Genomic DNA, 21,682 nt, shown 5'->3' with positions numbered 1-21,682 from the left:
ACCATAAGGAAAGAAGAGGCCTAAATAACCATTGGGACACTACCCTATTGATTTTAGACAATAAATTTATTTTAACGTTATTTAATCTTCATAAGGTTAACTTAATTTGTTACCTATTGTTTGTGTTTTACCTACTTACTATTATTTTGGTAGGTAAGTATTTTTTTCGAATTAACCATAATCCGTTGTATTGTTATATCTACCTAAAGTATTTACATACCAAAGCTATTTATTTCGGAAGATATATTTTGTTATTTAAAGTCCAATTTATTTTCTTTTAAGATTTTTTTCCCAATTCGTTAAAATAAATAAAATTGCGAAATGTTGTTGTACTACCTACTTTATTATTATAAATAACAACCACGATTGTGTGTATAACATTTCCTTAAATGTAAAATATAATTGTAAGAGTCATGCATTTATTTATGAATAACAAAACGAGAAGCATACAAAAACAAAGCGAAGGAAGACCACACCGCGCAATGCGCGCAACCAATTTGCATTGTGACTCGGCTGGTAAACGCTTAAATTCTTATTTTGAATTTCGAACAGTTGGTCTTCTTCTGCATAATAACATCCGTAAGGCAATGGCAGTTGCTTGGCCAATAGCAGAGCTCAGGCCGCTTTCGTGGGCGTATTGACGGCCTCCGATTGGTCGGCTCGCGCTGGTTTATCACTCGATTTGTTAGGAGCGCCGTCACCGCAGTCGCGCCGCACGATTGTCGATTGTCGCCATTGTGCCGAGCGGCGTACGTACGACGGCCGTATATTCGCGATACGCGTTCTTATCGATAAGGTTAATAATTGAGCTATTCGATTGTTAAATTATGAATAAAATAATGATAAAGTTGAGTTCGTTTTAAATTTTGAACAGTGTTGTTACCGTGTGCAGTGCAGGCGAACTGTTCAGTTTTAAATAGTTGTTCGAAGGCTACATCGTGGATCTAGAATTACACCAACGTGCCAGCGGCCACTTGATGAGGTAAAGTACTTGAAAATATTGAAGAATCATTGAGTTGCCTCTTAGATACACCTAATTGTGTTCCTCCGATTTGATTCGGTTAGTGTCAGTGAACTTAAAATAAATTAATTCCTTTTTTTAATAGGTATCCTTCTTATGACAATATAAAAGTAATGTTAATTTCGATAAAAGTCTTATACTGAACTAAAATAAAATGATTTCTTTATTATAATCTTTTCTTTATTTCAAATACATTTATTATAATCATAATGAATGTATTGCAATGGACAAATAAGCAAGTTACCTTCATTTTTCAAATAACAATTGTTTAATACATTGATAATTGCAATAATACAGTATTGTATAGTACTTTAGAATTAAGGTTCAAAATCAATATGTAGGTATTGTATAGCATTTTTAATCATATGCTATGTAAAAAAATACACAGCGTAATCGATTTTCTGTTGTGTTTTAGTGATAAATTTTTAACGAATTATTTTGTCAACCGTTATTATTAATTCGGGTCAACAACCTAACAATAGTTATTATCTGTATTGTTTTATGATTGAGGAAATTTGAAGGACATTTTAAAAGGTTATATCAGTATAGTACTTCATTCTCTTAATAAAATTGTAATTTCTTATTCGCATCTTATAAGATTTTGAAAATTATCGAATAAGTGTTCGTTATTAATGTAATTATGTCTTGTTTGCTGATAAAATTAATAAGATAACGATATTTTTATTCACATGGTTTGATGAAGTCCTGCTTTTTTCCTACTATAATAAGTTAATAGTATATATTATACTTTTAGTCACCGATAGAACGAAGATTATGCACAATGTTATGTATGTTTTAAATTAAGCTAAGTATTTAACGTATTTAGAGATAATTTACCGGTCCCGACGTGCAAGCCATTTACCTGTCTATTTTTTTTTTTATAATCTCGTGCTTGTTGCATGTATCGGATGAAAATCTGCTTTATGTCTACCTATGTAACATACACAGACTGTTACTTTACTTAATATTTGAAACATTTCACTTTACCACTTCACAGACGAAGCTGTGAGTCAATATATTATGATACGGTAAGGTTAATAGAAACAGTTACACGGAACCCTCGCCATTTCGTCGTTAATTGGATAACTTCATTGAACACGAAGGAGACCATTTTGCACCTAGCTCTGGAATTCTAATACGTAAATTGTAATTACATACTGGAATTTCCGCACTTATGTAGGAAACGATTTCTTTTTGAGGAAAATAGGGTTGTTTTACTAAATAAATTCTTGCTGTTAAGAGGTAGAATATTTGAGTGGGTAACTCAATAATATTAACTTTTATTATTATAACATTTAAATAATAATAACCTACACAGTGTTCAAAGGCCTACCGTGAAACCTACAAATTAGTTAGGTACATTTGTTCCAATATTTCTTTAATATGGTTTTTTGAAATTTACCAAGTATCCATCTTTAACATTATAATTTAATTAAATCCGTCATATGACTAAGATATAATCTATTAACATACGATTATAAAATACCTACAAAACGTGAAATTTCTTTGGATAGCTAAAAATAGCCGTTTAAACTTCAGCATTTTTGTCCGTCGTTTTGTCTCACAGCTCGTTTGCTGTTTTTTTATTTACTTACATAAACCCAGATATGTATTTACTACTACGAAAGCAAGCACTATTAAAGTCGAAGGCAAGCACTATTAAAGTAAAAACAGTGTTGCCAACCTAAATATAAAAATAAAATCAACAAACATTAATCAAAATTCACATGAGTCGAAATTGGCCAGTGTTTTATACAACCAATTAGGTTCTTTAACGTTTAATGAAGGCACAATCGCTGCGTATTTATAGCAGGCACCATAAAGGACGTTTATTATTTTTACACTTTTACAATGGCGAGTGGGCTTTGAAACACCGACGGTAACACTTTGGATGTTCAATGTTAAGTTATTGACCCTTTGATACTCGATTATGTGTCATTGGTAGGTAATTTTTTTTAAATATATTTTATAAATACTTAAATGTAGTACAAAGAACATACATACTTGAATAACATACCAACAACAGTTATTCCACCGCCAAGTTTCCGTCAATTTTGGATTAGTTTTGTTCCATTTTGGGGTTTAAGTAAGCCAGTTTAACTACAGACTAGAAGGATATCGGGATATAATCGGTGATTTTACCATAAGACCCATTTGACTGCTACCCATAAACAACAAACACCTAATACCCATGGTTTTATTATATATAAATATATATTCATTCTACTCAGCGTATAGTTTAGTTATTCACAAATTTGGTCCGAATTCTTGATCTGATGCTATAAAATTACAGATCATGATGTCTGATGTTCAATTCCACAGACGGACCAATAAAAAGTAAAGAAGGTTTTTGTCAAGAAACTATTTAACCCTGGAAAATTGGCAATGTCATAATACATATAACAATATATCACAATGCACACATGCCCCATATCTAGGCACCGGCGCAAGTATAATCATTTGTTTTGCCCTTGATCTTACGATCGTGTTGAGTTGTAGTCCCATTGGACTCTCACAGTGAGGAATCAAATAGTTAATTTGTATCTGGGATTGTCTGCCGTAGTCGGAATTCAATCGAACTTATACGCCAAGATTTTCACCATGTTTATTAAATACCTATAAGTAGGTATGTTATAATATTTGTTTATAGCGAATAGTAGTTTTCTATTCTGTTTTTTTTTTGTGTGGACTAATTGACCTCATAGGCAGATAAGGGTTAATTATTAGATATTAGGCTAGTAATATAGATCACAACTGCCATGTGGCGTTCAGTTACTTGTCTGCACGTATGTCAATTATATAATGTAATTTTTTTTGTAATGTCTCGTATTACAACATGAACGACTTAACAAAAAGTCTCTTTTGTTAGAAGTATGAATGTTGACTAAAACTTTGTCTTACTTCAATTTTATTAAATAACGCATTGTTCTAAGAATTTATGTTTTGTAAATTTAAGAATTTTGTTTGAAGGTTTTAGATACAATTACATCATATCGATTTTTAAATGTAACAATAGAACTCTTTATCATTTGTTATAAATACTTCGATCATAATCTCAAATTTAAAAAAAGAACTGTTATCACAGTTCTTTTTCAGAACATCTTTAACAAATTACAATTCAGTGTCAACAATTTACTCAATTAAACTTCCTTACGCCAGTTCCAAATGAAACTTGTATCTGGTTATCGGCGTTTTCAAACACATCTGGATATAAATAATAGGTTGAACCAAAACTACGTATAAATTAAAATTGGAACTATTTATTCAATAATAATAAGAAATCGATACTTTTATTACGTTACTGATTGAAGTAGTTAAATTTCTCACGAAATCTCACCGATGTGTAGTCGAGGCAGATTGTAAGTACCTATGTAGGTACATATATTAGTGGATATAATCTGTATGCGTATGCCGCCGCCTCAGTACTCGCCGAAAGCAAACATCGATAGATCGTGTCTGCGTCTGCGCATCGGATTACCGGCCACATGATTTAACTTGAAACTTACTAATACGATCAACGCTCATACGATTACAATGTGCCATAACAACTTGGTTGATTGGAGATAATCTTGTTTGAATTGTATTGAAACATATTGAAAGTAATGTGAACTTTTCACCAGTCCATGCCCCACTGCTGGGCATAGGCGACCCTCCTTTTTAGGTTTGGACCATTTTCACAGTGTTGATTAATAGAAAAACATATGATTTATTTTCATGTTACATAAACTGAATCATCGAAATCATCGTATCTAAGGTCTTTACCTTGATTTCTTCACCGATCATCATGTTTTTACTGGGTACTTCTTGCTGGGTAATCGAGGCTCGATTCTAATTGTCTAGTGAATTAAATAAACCAATAGGAAGAATATCCTAATAATATAATAGTTATCATATTTTCTGGCAAATGCCACAATAAGTCCCCATAAGCATCTAAAAAGAATTTTGTTACCTTATAATAATCACATAAGTACATACTTGATCATTGATCCACGGTATTATTTTGAATGTCATTACATGTATTTATCGAAAGCAAATAATCTATTATTTAAATACCTGTATATGAATTAAAATTGTCAGTTAAAATCATTCGTTTTTCATGCGAAATTGTACTAAGTCTGGAAGTTAGGTACTTAAGATTGGCGGTTAAAAAAAACGTCACTTGAAAGTAAAAAGGGCATATTTTTGGGACGAATAAATACTTAGTATCTACTTCTCTTATTTATATTGAGGTTTAGACATTGCTTGATACTTTAAAGATAAGCTTGCCTTTTAACCAATACCTACATCGTTAATGCGTCATCACCCTTGGGAACTCATAAGTTATATTCCTTGCCCTGTAGTTACACTGGATCACTTACCCTTCAAACCGGAATACACCTTTATATCCTACGTAATTAATATTAAGTATGTAAAGATCCTTAATAATAGGATAGGATTACTTGTCCCAACTGTTACCGTAGTGAAAGTTTCGTACTTGTAATTAGTTTTCGTTTTAGTGTTTATTGGTTGTATTTAAGTAATATGTTTGAATTAAATTACCAATTAGACGGTTTACCGCTAAGCTACAATGCCTATTAGAAATTCCAGTGTGATGAGAAAATTTACGAGTATAAATTTATGCATAAGGATAGAATACGTTAGATTCATTGTTAGGTTTTCATTAACAACAGCATTCACCGTTAAAATAAATTGTCTTTCGAATTACTATAAGTATTTAAAACGGGATATTTACCATGTTTTTTTTATTTTTATTTTGTGGAGCTCGATATTTCGACATTACCTATCTACTTGTTCACGAGAATCATGAAAGAATGTCTTTCAAATTATTCGTGATCTATTAGTGATCTAGTCGTGATATAGTAGTCGTGTAAATAATATTTAGGTTTTTAATATTTTACTTCATTTATTTAATTGTCAAAACTTCAATAATCAAAAAATAGTCAAAAATTAAATAATAATAGGTTTAATCGTTAACAAAAATAATGTGAACATTAATAATAATTTCAACTATGATATATCAATCTTTGTTTCTAAGTAACCTGAATTGGAATTGTTAACAAGCCGCGGTAAAACAGAATTCATAAAGAAAACGATGATGTCCACACTAACAGATCCAAATGAGATAAATAAATATTGATAAAAAATTACGAATGTCTCGTATCCAGAGTTGAGGTATTTCGAAGTTGTTAATTGGTTACATAAAGAGAGCGGTCGACGGCGGCGTCTCCTGTCTCTGTAACTACAGTAGCTTGTTTGGTCACAAGACTCACTTGTAAGCATATTTAAACGGCTTTCATTTCAGACGTGCCTCATCTGTACCCTATTTAGCATTGTTTAGATATATCTATATCAGGATTGCAGTAATGTGTTTGGTTAACTTTGAACTTTGCCGATTCATAAATTCTAATCGTTTGTTAAAAATCATTGATAAATAAGGCAACACAAGATTATATAGATGATAAAAAAGCGGAGAGCTACTACTTGTTAATTTTCAGGCAGGATAAATTGTATATATCTAATTGTATTTAAGTACATTTTTATTTCTTATGTCGAAATGAGTAACTACTGAGTTTCTTGGCAGTTCTTCGCGGTAGAATCTACATTCCGAACTGGTGGTAGCTTTACTTTTAATACAGTTCTTTAAAATGACGATTCAAAATCGACTCAGAGAAATATATTTTCAAAGCCTACTTGACAATAAAGTATATTTTGATTTTCTTTATAATTTGTGTAATATCTTGAGTATGTTCTCATTTCTTAGCTTTCGTATCCAGAAACTGTAATTGACGTAACGTTTAACCATCTTAAACATTTTGAATATGTTGACTGACAATTTAAAAAATCTAATTATAGCGACAAACAACATCCTTTTAGACATACCTTTATTCAATTGTATTAATGCCAATGAGACGATCATTATAAAAATTCAATTATATGACAAACAAAAGGTATTTTTATAATATATTTACTTGGCAATAATACTTTAAAATAAAACAGCTTCATCCATTACAATATAAACATAATATTGCGTCAGTCGATGTCAATATTTGCGCAGGAGTTCACGGACTACTGTGAAATCGTTACGTGCCTTGTCTTGAAAATCAAACTTGGGGAATTTAGACAAGCTTTTGAGTAGTTATCGCATTTTGTTTTCGTGTCAGGGTTCCTTGGTCCTTTTAACTTTAATATATTTCTAATTATTACTATTGAATAGTATTATCAATAAATAATATATCATGTATAATATTTCTTAATCTGATATTAATCCGTTAGTTGTAAAGCTAGGATTTTATACTTATCTAGGGTAGGCAATACTTACAATATCATGACTTGTTCAATTATAAATTAGAAATAATATATGTTACATTAGTGAAGATGTTAAATGTAGGTTCTACGGAATCTGGCGTAGTTACTTTAACCTTCATTTCATATTCCCAAACATAACCATGGGACGGAATCGCACAGGAGGCAGGTGACAAATATTGACATATTCCGTGGGCAAACAGAACCTTTTTGACCCAAATACATTATTCTCAGAAAAGTAAAATGGGTAGACGAAGTCGAAAAAGGAAATTGTGGAGCAAACGATACACGGAACGTTATGGTGTTTTAGATGTATGTTCTTACATTACATTTCGAATCTAATTAGAATTAATTCGATTTTTAAAATCAATTTGTCTTATTGATAAACGTTGAGTTGCCAGATTAGAAAACCTTTTTGATTTTTTTTTAAACCGTTAAAAATTAAGCCATATCTTATATAACACTAAACGACAATTATATGTAGATTTATAAAGCATCGGTGTTACCAAGTTTAAATTTTAAATAGTTCATATATGATCTTAATAAACACTTTGAAGTTCAAATCAGAATATAAATTTTCCTCCAAAAGCTATTAGAAAACATAACGTATCAAATAGTAATTCCCGCGGAATGAGTAATTAGTTTGATTCAACCCTTGAAGGGTGACGATATTTATGCATATGCTATAATACATTTGTTGGTTGTTATGTAGCGCCTGTGCCTTCAACTCCCGCAGGGGTTTTATTACATCCACACGGTTTCAACATTAATTTAGTTATAACACGTTTTACTTAACCACTTGATTTGTTTAGTTTTGTTTAATTAATTATAATATCCTTGATGGCTTCGGTAATCTAATTAGTGGTGTGCCAAATTATATTAGCGATCTGAGGTTTGATTGTCTCATACTATATATTATATAAGCGAAATAACTCTTGATTGACTCTTCACGAGATCTCCGAAACTATGTCAGATTGACTTGAAATTTAGCTTAGTTACTACCTTCGAGAGTTAGACTAAGAAAGAGTAGACAGATAGATTTTTAGAAATTTCGGGACTTTTTGTTCGAAGTCGGGATGGACATTTCTTTAGTTGTTAATATTAAAGAATCATAATATGTTCCTTTGAATGTTTTTGATTATTTTACATTGCTTAGGCTTGCCAATTGATTAATCTTAATCTTTACCAGTTGAGTTTGATGAAATAAACATTTATTGTTATTTATTAGATATTATTATTAAGGTTGTTTTGTGTATGTGAAAGATCTATTGGTGTATTCGAGGGTAAAACCGAGTTGTATGCCGTGACGGCAAACGACACGACGTTATGCCGTCATGTCCCCTAGGCCGTACCTACTTGTACTAGGTATATACCTAGGTACTACGTAGCTTTATCTTGTGAGATGAATATATTTATTTTATGAAACTCTATGTTCTTTCTAATTTTACTCCATAGGTATTTATTTATTGCTATTATTTAAGAATAAATTATTTCAATATTTGTCAATTTCCTTGTCCCACAACTATCCCGTGATGGACAAATTTGATTATGTTGATGTAGGTATAATCCAGTAGGTATAAAATTTGGAAATTCCCCGTGACATTAAATGTAATAAAAATATTCAAGATGCCTTCATTTATGATATTAATTAACGCAACGAAGAATACGGATTTCTATCACTTCCTGTATGTAAAGTAACTTAAACCAATTAGTGACTTTAACATGAAATTGTATTATTATTAGGCTGTTTTTTACTCCTTAGTTTGTGATGTTTTATTGAAGTACCTACTTATACGAGTATAAATATAAATTACTCTGCTTTGCCCTTTTCACTCAATTAAGTTACACTTTACCCTCAAAATCTGAGAACTCGACTTACTTAAAGGTATTAGAAAAAGAGTCCCCAACAGGTAAATCATTAAAACGTAAATCCGACCAATCAGAAACAAGTATTCCTCCCGTGTCATAAGCAGCCAATTTGTAAAGGGCCCTCTTTCTAATGCGTATGATATTAATATTTTCCACTTTTATGATCACAGTAATTGTCGCTGGTATATTAAAAGTTGCAATTGTTACGGCGCACGTGGTGTTCTCCAGAGTGTGGGGGCCGGCTCTTGACAATGCCTAAAACGTGTGCTGGATCAGTAATGGATTATTAGATTTTTAATCGTTTTAAAACCATGTATTTGGAAATTTGCACCTACGTTTTAATCAGTAATATTTATTTATTTATTCGTGACATCCAACAGAAGTATATTGGGCTACCTTTAATGTATAAAATAAATGAATAAATGAAAATAAATAAATTGCTTCTAATGAATTATTGGGACATTAGGTACGACATGATAAAATTAGTTTGCTGTAGTTAAAACTAGAAGAATAACAGTTTATTCTAAGTTATGATAAAGGAAGAACGTAGTTGAAATTCTAAAGAAGAAATAACTTTAAATTAAAAAAAAATGATAAGTTTAAAAGTATTTTTAGATGCCATCCGCCTCGTGCAATTTTCGTCACGAAGTTTTCTTTCGCGCCGGACACGTCATTAATTATAAACCTAAATTAAGTATATGGAATTAAATTGGTGCTAGCGCAGATTTGAACTCAGAATCATCGGTTAAGATTGACGTCGTCTACCCATTGAGTCATCATGGTTCTAAGTAATTAAAAATTTGGTCAAATAGGATTTCGAAAGGAATTAACGTAAAGTATGTTAATCTTAACTTTATTTTGAATGCACTTAATGTTCTTTAAATATAGGTAAATAGTTTGGAATAAAACAAATATTTATATAAATATATATATAAAATTATTCGTTGCGTCACAAACATAACGCATGGTATTTTAGTCATGGAAAAGGAATAGGTATAGGTATAGATCGCCATCAGGATGGTTTTATTAATAATAAAATTATATATACATATATATTTCATAAAGTGGGTACGTTTATTCAAAACAAATACTTAATTTTTAATATTTTCACAGTGCCGCTGGTGCAATGTGCGACCGGGCTGGATATGGAGGCACCATGGGTCATTTTCCAATGGGCCACATGTCAGCCATGGGAGCTATTGGTACAATGGGAGCTATATCCGCCATGAACGGTCAGACGCATCAGAAGAAATCCCAAGAAGAACATATAAAGCGACCCATGAATGCCTTTATGGTGTGGTCGAGGCTGCAAAGGCGGAAAATAGCACAGGATAATCCCAAAATGCATAATTCTGAGATTTCGAAACGATTAGGTAAGTGTTTTTATCTATCTATCTATAACAGTCTCTAAATGTGCCACTGTTGGCTAAGTCCTCTCTCTTTGAGGCTTAGAGCTTATTCACCACGCTGTTCCAATGTGTAACAATGGCTAGAATTTCATTTCATTCCTCACAATGTTTTTCTTCAACACCGAGCATGAGATGAATTAAGCATACGAAACTCATTAAAATTAGTGTTGGCTTGGGTTTGAGCCCGTAATCATCGGTATAGTTGCACGTAGTCTAAATACTGGACCATCTCGGCACACTTCTATAAACAAAAATTCTCTTTATTACCTAAATTTTAAATTATAAAATGATAATTAAGAATTAGATGGTTTTGGCGGAATTTAAACAATTTTGGCGAGTACTATCAAGTTTTGGCGGAATTTAATCTGACACATGTAGGTTTCCTCACGCCTTTAACACAAGATGAATTATAAACACATGAAAACTTAGTAGGTACCTAGTGTTAATATAAATATTACTTGTTCTGATCACGGGATATATTTTGGGATTTATATCATAAATTGGTACAGATTATTCATTCATCCTCTCTGACTGTACTGGCCGTCTTCGCGTTTGGACTCCACTAACATTTACCATCAGGTGGAGTAGAGTCATATGCCTACCGGTATATAAAAACAAATTCAAGTAGACGACGGTAATGAATACTAAAACGAGTGTCAGAGACACTTTGAATGAGATTATCAATATTATAATTATAATTATTTTATAAAGCGGTAATATTTGTTTGTAAGTAGGTATCTGAAAATCTATAGAACTAATGATCAAATTCAATTTTTTTATTCTTGTTAATAGTTATATGAAAATTATGAGGGCTGTCAATTATATTTATCAAATATAATTTACTTTATAGGTAAATAAATGGTACTCTTGCGAAGCCAGAGCGGATCGCTACTCAAGTAATAAAACTAGATAAGCGTAAATACCTAAACATTTTCCAGACGCGTTTTTATATGTTTTAATACTTCGTTTTGTATTAAAACTATTTGCTTTTGAAATGTCGCTCAGTAGGGTACTGCTTCGCTGAATTTAAATTAATTTCAGCTTATTGTTTTTTATGAATATTGTAAATTAATGTAGCTTATATTTTATGCCTAGGTATTGTCTACATCTTTAGCAATATATTTATTGTTATACAACTAAAACTATTTTTTAAATCTTATTCTTGATGCGTGAAATGAATCTAAGCATCTATCACTAAATATTCGGTGTTAATGTGGTAAGGTTTCCTTAACTGCTTCGTTGGTCTAAGTCTAAAGATACGAAAATCAAAGGTTAAAATTCCTGGTTAGGCCGAATATATTTAAGTTAGGAAATTCTGAGCAGACCAAAGCTTAACTTAGTGGTAGGGTTATTTACAAGCACGCCTGGGTAGGTACCACCCATTCATCATATCTTCTACACACATTATTGTTTATCGGTTTGAAGGGCGAGTGGCACATAAAGTAAAAAATTGGCAGTGTTATGTATCTGGCTTTGTTCAGTCAGCCTTTGAGATTGGACGTCATAGTGTAAATTCGGTTAGGACGATATTTACTAGACTGGGACAAATTAATGTTTTGATTGGTACCCAAGATTGGAATATTGGTAATGTTTTCACACCCAACATCCATAGATGGAATTACGATCAAACCGATCGGAGCGCCATCTTACTCGTAGACATCTCAAAACGGATGTATAAATTGTTAAACCTATCCTACCAATTTTCAATACCAATCAAAGCTACTGATCCTTTGAAATCGAGAAGTTATATTCATAAAGTGGTTTAATTTAATTGAATAACATCCTTCATTGTACCCGAGTTTATATAGGCTTCATTTTGATTGCAAATTGATCATCTACATCTCACCTTTGTGCTGAATGGGATTCTTAGAACACCCAGTTCAATTCTCTCAGACAATATATATGTAAATTAAGAACATTTACAATCGGATATTTGTCTTATTATAAATTAATTTTGACTTAAAACTGTCAACATAAAATCAAAATTGATTTCTTTCAAACATTCGTCGGTTTGAAATGAATTACGAGTAGGTAGATTCTATCATTATTACTGAATAAAATACTTTTAGTCATTATTTATAATTAAATGAAATGTAATGAAGTAATTGATTATTACAAGAATAACAATACCTAAATGAGTCAAACTAAGGCGTCGTGTATTTCTGCGCGCAGTTCAATAACTTTTACGATACAGTTGACCTTCATGGTTAAAGCGACAATATTTTTGCGAACTCAATGAATACTTAAAAGGAATAAAGAACGGCTGTAGACGCGCACAGTTGACAAATGTCTTCTAAAGTCGTGATCAAAACACGGAGAGTGAAAAAAAAATGTGCTCACCGTAAAAAAAAGCGAAGGCGCAATCAACCGGCAGAAGCGACACAGCGGGGTACCGGCCACCGAATTAATCAACGACCAAAAGTAAGCAAAATCCCGTCTAACAGAGAATTTAAAAATGTTCAGAAAAGGGGAGACACGGGCGGAAGAGTATGGAAAAATAAAACCTACCGCGGCCGCCATTCTGGCGGTGACGGCGAGAGGAAACGCCATTTTCTATTTATCTCTCCTTTTTTAACACTACCTACTCTTATGTAGCATGATTTCGCAGGTTTACGTGTAGCTCAATGTATATATTTTAGAACAGCTTTGCATAATTAAAAATTCAATTCAAACAGATTTTTCTTAAATAGGAAAGTATTTATACAATAAAACCGTTTTGTTCCTCTTTCCGTCCAAAGATTTTAACTATATAACTTATATTTAACTATATAACTGTGATATAACTGTGCATTTATCATCGTCTTAAGACGTTTAAATTTATGTTTCTCATAAATAACAACGAAGTGATCTAGATTTTACATTATATAAAATCTAATTATATTGTTTCATGATACGTACCTACTTAATCTCTTTGTGTAGTCTCCTTAGAATTATCCATGTCGGTACTGTCTTGCAAAAATACCCTGCGTTACGGAACATTGTACTCTTTCTAACTGTAGTTGGAATGGAGTATTGTGTTTCTTTAACGAACGGAGCTGGGGCGACAGTGCTTGTATTGTCCTGTTCAAACAGTGCATGTTTTATGCATACAATGTGTTTTGGATACTGAATAGCGACGTTTGTAGGCAGAAATTACTTGTTTCTGCTGAAAGCTGAAGGGATGGGTCGAATTGGAAAACTTTGTCCAAAAGAGTTTCATATTGTTACCAACGTATACTTTTAATATTCAATTCTTAATCGAACAAAGCGACCATTGTAAACTCGTAACGATTTTAAATTTATTGGTCTGTTACTTTTGTAAGTTAATTATTTGTTCAATTTAAATATCTATGGGCCCCTATTGGTGGATATTTCATTAGTATAAAATCTGCTAAACAATGTCGTGCTTTGTTCGGTACCTGTCAATAATCGGGTGCGTATTGCGTACGGCTCATTGTTTATTGGCATTAATAAATCGACGCACAAAACGCGTTTTGTTTACGAAACCAATCGAAATGTCGCCCGACAAATGTCGATGCGCTCAACAAAGGTATCGCCGTACAATGCTGGCGTATCTTTTTACCGAGCACGTTGGAGATACACGGACGGATCGTTTGTAAAGTAAAATGTAATATAAATGAGTACATTAACAACAACACGATTTAACTTATAGTGCTTCTTTTAGATGTAGATATTTTTCGTATTAACTCGTATTTATAGAAAAATTGAATCCGCATCGCCCGCGTGAAATTCAGACTGTGACAAAAATCTTCTAAGAAAGTGCACTCATTATTTACAATTTTACCCCCTTTAAGGGTAAAACAAATGTGGCATATGTCCGTCCTTAGCGTTCGCTTATATCCTAACAAATTTCATTACCATTGGTTCATTGGCTTAGCTGTGAAAACGTAACAGACAGACAGACAAAGTTCCTTTCGCATTTATAATATTAGTATAGATAGTCATGAGCGTTAATACAAATATTTATATCAGAAAAATAGTTGTTAAAATAAATATGTTCCTATTAAAAGTACTTTGCACATTTTCCTCTTTCTCTAGATATTCAATCATTAAATAACAATTTTTTGTTCCGTTATGAGCTCATTAAATGGTAATTGTTAGCTTTTATGTGCTTGAGATATAAACCCCACCCAACTGCCTCTATGTACCAACTACGTACCCGACAACAAGCAAATAGAAAATAAAACCTTATAAAATTTGAAAATTACAGACAGTTAAAGTTTCTATTATTATGGGTAAGTACAGTCGTGTCTAAATAATCGTTATAACAAACAATTATCATCTATACTAATATTTAACGAGTACAATTTGTTTGTTTGTATGTAGGGGGTAATCTCTCGAACGAATGGCCCAATCCTAAAAATAAAATCGCTTGAAGAAAGCTACATTATTCTCAGGAATAATGTAGCGAATAGAATCATAGGGTCTAAATTACCTATATTTAAATTGATTCATAAAACTGTATCACGCTTAAAAAAAAAAACATTGTCAATTTTTCCTTAAATTTATAAAATATATTTGTATTGCAACAAACATTTAGTTCACAGTACTTGACAGCCGTGTGTAGTGGTATTTGTTTTCATTGCTGTCTGTTGCATTTACCTACCCTCAACGATTGTACTGCCAACTGTTAGGGGCGTTACTCCTACGTCTACTAGTTAATATTAATTAAGGCGGGGGCGGTAATTGTAGTTCGTGTAATTGGTTTTCATTTATCGACACTGGTAACCCTTGCACGTGAGACGATTGCGATTAATGCTTGATTTTGTTAAATCTCTTGTATTTAGGAGTCAAGTTAATAAATATTATCAGTAATAAGCAATCACTATAAACTACTACGGGACTATATGTGTTATAATTGAATGTGTTTGTTATAGAGTACCTAAAGTTACTACAAAATAGTATTTTTTTACGATACAATTTAATACTATATTACTCTGTATTCTGAAATGTTTGATTATGTAAATATTCATTTACAACGGAAACTGGCCTAATGTTCAGGAGATATTATAGAGTATGCACAAACACAGGCTTAGATACTTTTATAATTCGATGTGACACAGTCTGACATGGTTAGAGGGAGTGCCGGAGGAGGAACGGCTTTTCATATTTTTGGAAGCACGGCAGTCTTAACCCTGGCAACTTCCAAACTGTTATTTTTTAATGAAATCAAATCAATTTTATTCAAGTAAACTTCACAATGAAGCGTTTTTGAATCGTCGATATTTAAATATTACCACCGTTTCGGAAAGCAGCCTCCAGCGAGAAGAGACGGCAAGAATCGCATTGTTGCTCTTTTAAAATAAACAGATTTACAATGCTGTTTTTTTTTTTACAATAATTGGTATCCTGTGATAGAACCCGAGCCTAAATCCAAGCGTTTTTTTTTTCTTCTAAAAAGTATTCTTTTAATGAATAATAAGAATTATTTATTAATTTAGTCTTAATAAACTTTTTAAATTTAGTAAATGGTAAATTGATTATATTTCCCGGTATCATATTATATGCAAACGGAAAGTAAGGGTTACAAGTTAATAAGTGTAGTAGTAAATTTATAAGTTAAGAAAAATACCTATCGGTATATATCCAAGATAAGGGGTCTGCAGCCTTTTAAATTAACCACTAGACCAACAAGGCTGTCAATATGTAAATCTACATACCTATTATATTATATTGACTAATCTGAAAGACCTCTTCTTAGCGATAAGACCGTGTCATTATATGTCTTAATATTTTTGTGGTAAATTTTAGGTAGGTACTTATTTAGTGGTATACATTCAAGGATATTATTACATAGCCGTTGTTATATTAGCGATCCATTGTATCATTTGTCTGTTAAATGGTAGTCACTTCTAGGAATCGAATGTACCTACCTACATTTATAGGTAAATACATATGTTATTGAATTCTATGATTTCAATCGTTTGAAACCAGTTTTTTGTATTGTAATAAAAAAATAAACTCTTTGTTTTTAGGTCCAACTAATATTTACTAGTTTCCGCCCGAGTTTTCCCTGCATGTAAGGGGGGGTATATTTTCTTTGCCCATGGTGTCTGCAAAATTTAATGATGATCGCTAGAGTAGTTACTAGTTAGTTAGGTAGTTGTAGCGCTTTGTGCAAGTGCGTCTGGGTTGGTGCTACCCACTTATTAGATATTCCCACTACTGCCAAATTGCAACCATCTCATCTCCCAAAGTTCGTGGCGTCTTGGCGATGTAAGAAATGCTTAATATTTCTTACTAAGCTAATGTGCATGGGCGGTGGCAAACTTCACCGTCAGGTCGCTCATGTGTCAGTGCGGCTACCTTTACTATTAATATTTATATATAAAATATACCATTTTATCGAAACATCTAGCTAGACACTGAAGAAAACATTCAATACATACATATATAAAATACGCGAACAAGACTTGAATCTCATTGTCAAAACTTTTTCATCGTTATAAAGTTACACATTTAGCCACGCCCCGTATAATTCCACATAACACATGTCGATTTCCAATTTACGACGATTTTCCTCGCTCTATGTAGCTTTTTACTTTCGATTTTTTGTTTCAAACGTTCTCAACGTTTTTTTTTTTTATATAACAGATGCAGTAATTAACACCGTGGCATCACAAACGTCATTGGCTATTATCCGATGCAGAGCAAAGGCATGTCCAATAGCGGTCCAGCTTATAATCGTATAAAGAAACCCGTGAACATCTCTGAAAAGTCTCATTTTTTACGTAAAGAATGTACAGCCGACTCAAATAACCGGGCATTGTGTGTTAGGAATCTATTAAAATACACTATAGCGGTGTTCTGATAGAATAGACGTTTTGTTTGGTAAGAACGGGAGCTGTTTTCGGTATAATGAACTTTTATGTTGGTAACTGATACCGAAACGATTTATAATGTGTTTTTTTTTTGTAGTCGAAATGCGTCTAGTCTTCAGATGTGTGTATATGTTGTTACGTCGGAGGAGTCGATATAGATGTTTCCTTGATCCTAACAGCTTAAATATTATGATATATAAATTTAAATTACTACTAACTACTAACTTGTTTGGGTATGCACCACTCATTCCCCATATATTTTACAGCCAAGTAACAAGACTTAGTATTGCTGTGTTCTGGTTTGAAGGGTGAGTGAACTAGTGTAATTACAGATACAGCTGATACAAAATCTTGTTTCTCAGTTTCGCTGTTACAGGATTATTTCTACGGCGCCAATGTCTACGGGCTACAGTGACCGCTAACCATTTAAATTTAAATATATCTACTCATATACTTGATCCGATACGATAAAATTGTTATGTTTATTGCATTGAATATAATGATCGGTTGTTTATTTACCTAGGTTATCAGTTAGGTAGTATTATGGTAGCACATTACGTAAGACATGCATCAATCAGGAATATAAACATTATAAAGATAATTGTTATTCCTTAAACACTGTTAATATCTAGAGTCTAGGTTGGACCAATGATTCATTAATCATTCTACAGGATATGGGATCACAAGTGATCTGTCAAATTAAAATCGTTGCCGGGTATTCTCGTTAGAGTGTACATTCCTTACTAGTAGTGGCTTTAGATTTAATATAATCCTGTAAAATGTAGAATCTTCAAAATGCTTGTGAAATCTTATTCGAATAAAGTATATTTTGATTTTGCTCGCCTTTCATAAATTGCTCAACCACTAAACAAGGCTTCCTCTCATAAAGAAATGAAATTAAATTGAAATTATAATCTAGACTAATGATTAAATTATTAAAAGGCTCAACAAAATGTAATGTTTAATCTTCTCTGAATTACAAGTACTACTAAAACATTCAAACTGTAGTCGGACATAATAAAAGTGTATTGTAACTTTTCCGAGCGAGCATTGCATCAAAACACCATGAATTATTCGTTACACAGATGAGACGGAACTTCAGAAGTGGTAAATGCTTCGAACATATACAAATATTAATAACTTCTCATACAAGCGACACCAATTACACACTAAAAAAAAAACGTGTGCGTCTCTGGACGCCCGACAGAAGTGATAACTTAACATAAGTAAATGCCCCATTCCTAAGGGCTAAGGCTACAAAATGATCTCTCTAAAATAAGAGGATTTTTTGGAGCTTACTTCACCAGGCTGCGCCAATGGTGTGACAGAAATTCATTGAAATAAGACACATGCTGGTTTACTCACGATGTTTTCGCTAGGCGTCGAGCACGAGATAAAAACCACCCATTCACGTGTATCTGACACGTCCGCCCAACATCAATACTTAGAATTATTGTGTTTTGGTTTCAAGGGTGAGTGAACCCGTGTAACTACAGGCACACGGCACATAACATTTTAGTTCTCATGATTGTCTGCGTATAGGCGATCTAAGGAATTGTTAATATTTCTTACAGTCTATGGGCGGTAGTAACCACTAATAAAGACAAAAAAAAAAAAGAAAATGAAATTTGAAGATAAATAAAAATGTTCTGTTTTTTCCAACATCGCTTGATGCTATTTCGACTATCTGTAGTTCCGTGGCAAGTACAGCTATTACTGTATTCAGTAACATAGGTACTCAAACTAAGGGCGCGTTATCACGCCGACGCAGGCTGTCAGGGGCACGCAACAAAAATACTGTTGTTTCCTTGTTGTTAAAAGGGGCGTTTGTTTGCCCTTGTTTAATTACTACAGCCTTTTGTATTCTCTTACATTGACGTGGTCCGACTGCTAAAGTATATGAATTTCGTTTAAATATTTTTCAGCCATTGTTATATAGAACCGATTGTTAAGTGAAAAATAAGCCTGGATTTTAATTGAAGATGTGGTTTTAAACCGAATAAGTACTTATATAATTAGTCTCGTTTTCGGCGGTGAAGGAGAAACTCAAGTGTGCCCGCCAGCTGACTTCGGAGTAACGTGTTGGAATGTGTTTCAAACTTTCACTTCAAAAGTCCTTAGCCCAGTAGTGGGACATCTACAGGCTTTTAATTTTTTAATGCGCGTAAACATTTTCTGAAAATTCTACCAATATTAAGAAGTAATTAAAGTTATTCTCTTAGTATCTTTCATGAATATAAATTAAATCGTAAAGTAACGCTTTAAGCTATGTATCTTTGACCGAATCCTTTTTCAAATGCACGAGTTGTTTCTTATGAGCAAAATTACTTACAACAAACTACTTAACTATTGTGTTTTGAAATTCAGTATATTCAGACTTGAAATCATATTTATACGGAGTTAAATACATTTCTATAAATATAAAATTGAAATGACAATAGAGTCTATATACTTATTGACTGAATAACATCTCGCTACGACTCACGGGGGCGGAGCACGATCGTTTGACGGGTGTAACCGCGCGGAGAATTTGGCTGAACGAATTCATTTCAGGAATGACCAGTTCGATTTCAGTAATTATTATTTTTGCGCTATGTAGGTAGTCTATTTTTTAAGAAGGTTGGCTATACAACTTGACTGTCTGAAGTACCTACTCAACCATTAATCTAGCAAAACAGGAAAGTAGGTATATAATTAGGTATGTATAATCCATATATACCGCAGCTGAAACCAAGGGCCACAGACAGATTAATAGAAAGTCAATGAACTCATAAAAGCAACTGGATATTTGAATTCGATTTAAGACATACAATTAATTCATATTAAAGAAATATACAAAACAAAAAAAATAAAGATAGCAGCTACTGTATTTTGTTCAGTTTAATTCAAGTCTATGTACTCAATATAAAAGAGAAACAAAATTTAATGTAACATAAAAGGTAACCACAGTGTATATATAACGATCTAATTGAAATTACAAATCCATTGACGTCCATTACTAATGCAAACCTCAATTTGAACACAATGTTCCCTCGATCAGACACCCGAAAAAAAAATCTATTAAGATTTAATAAAATCATGACCTAAATAACATCTTACCATTTCAATTTTCCGGACGAAAGGGTGGGCTCCTTCGTCTTTGTTGGGGCACTCCCCCCACCCCATTGTCGCAAGGCACACAAGCTTTCAGCGTAATGAAGAGCATTTTCGTCCGATTCTGAACACAATAGTCGTTTTAATACAACGCTGAGAGGAAACTCCTTTGTCGCGATGTGTATTGTTGTATACGCGAGTGTGTCACATGCGTCGTTGTTTTTTGTCTCGCGTTTTTGTTTTTACGATTGTCGTTGACAATGGTACGTAATGTAAAACGTAACTAACGCTGTTCTGCGACTTCTTGGTGAGTTTTAATGGTACGGGACGGGAGATGGTTTCGTTACGTTAATATTCATTCTTTTAAGACTTTGTATTTTGGAACTCTTTTCAATTCATTTTCACGTTGGATGCATTGGTTTAAAGTGAGACGCAACCAGTCTGGTCGGATTATCATAGGTTTATTTTTTATTCTATAATACCAACCTGCCTATTTATAAGAGCCTTTTAAGGTCGTGATTAAATTTATGTAAATCAAACGAAATGACTTGAATTGAATTTCGAACAATATTTTTTTTCTTAAAAAAAAACAACATGAAATACATTTCACATTCTGCTTCTACTGCATACTGCGATCATTATTCAATGTTGCCAGCTTTTGTTTATCGTAGAGGCGGGATGTAGGAAATAATTATTGTAGAGTGGCAACACTCGAGGCACGTGCCGCTCGCGATCGGTGATTGTTAATTAAATTAAAAATAATATTTCTCTTATAAGCTCCGAATGCTTTTAGATTTAAATATACCTCGTTTGTTTAAAAGGGTCAAGTGAATAATTTTGTTTCTACGTACGTTGGCGTTGGCTGAGTACTTATATAACAAACTTATCCAACGTGTCGGGCAGCTCAATAAAAAGGTGTTTAATTTTTCTGTCATGAAAATTTACTGCAGTGCTTACTTCCTATACCTCGAAAAAATACGGAGAGTTGCTCCTGCGTCTAAACATTCATTATTCAGACATACTTTAATATCTCATGCGCAGTTTAATCTTTGTTGAATATGGCCATTATGGCCGCTTCGATCGAAATCAGTCAGAGGTCATAAATTGCACTCGTGCGAAGTCGGGGCGGGTCGCTAGTTATTAATATATCAATTTGTTCTCTTTAT

General features: G+C 32.8%; 1 protein-coding gene across 1 annotated transcript in view; it reads left to right on the top strand.

Annotated features, from left to right (window-relative positions):
• Nucleotides 1–714: 714 nt before the first annotated feature.
• LOC113395835 (transcription factor Sox-21) overlaps nt 715–21,682 on the top strand; it is a 47,271-nt gene continuing 26,303 nt past the window's right edge. The window contains exons 1-2 of the mRNA XM_026633539.2: nt 715–982; nt 10,307–10,566. Of these exons, the coding sequence (XP_026489324.1) occupies nt 978–982; nt 10,307–10,566 (265 nt within the window). The 5' untranslated portion in view covers nt 715–977. The remainder of the gene's footprint in view (nt 983–10,306; nt 10,567–21,682) is intronic.

The sequence above is a fragment of the Vanessa tameamea genome, chromosome 4 (assembly GCF_037043105.1).
Source record: "Vanessa tameamea isolate UH-Manoa-2023 chromosome 4, ilVanTame1 primary haplotype, whole genome shotgun sequence".
NCBI lineage: Eukaryota > Metazoa > Arthropoda > Insecta > Lepidoptera > Nymphalidae > Vanessa > Vanessa tameamea.
This window is presented reverse-complemented; position numbering and strand designations above follow the sequence as displayed.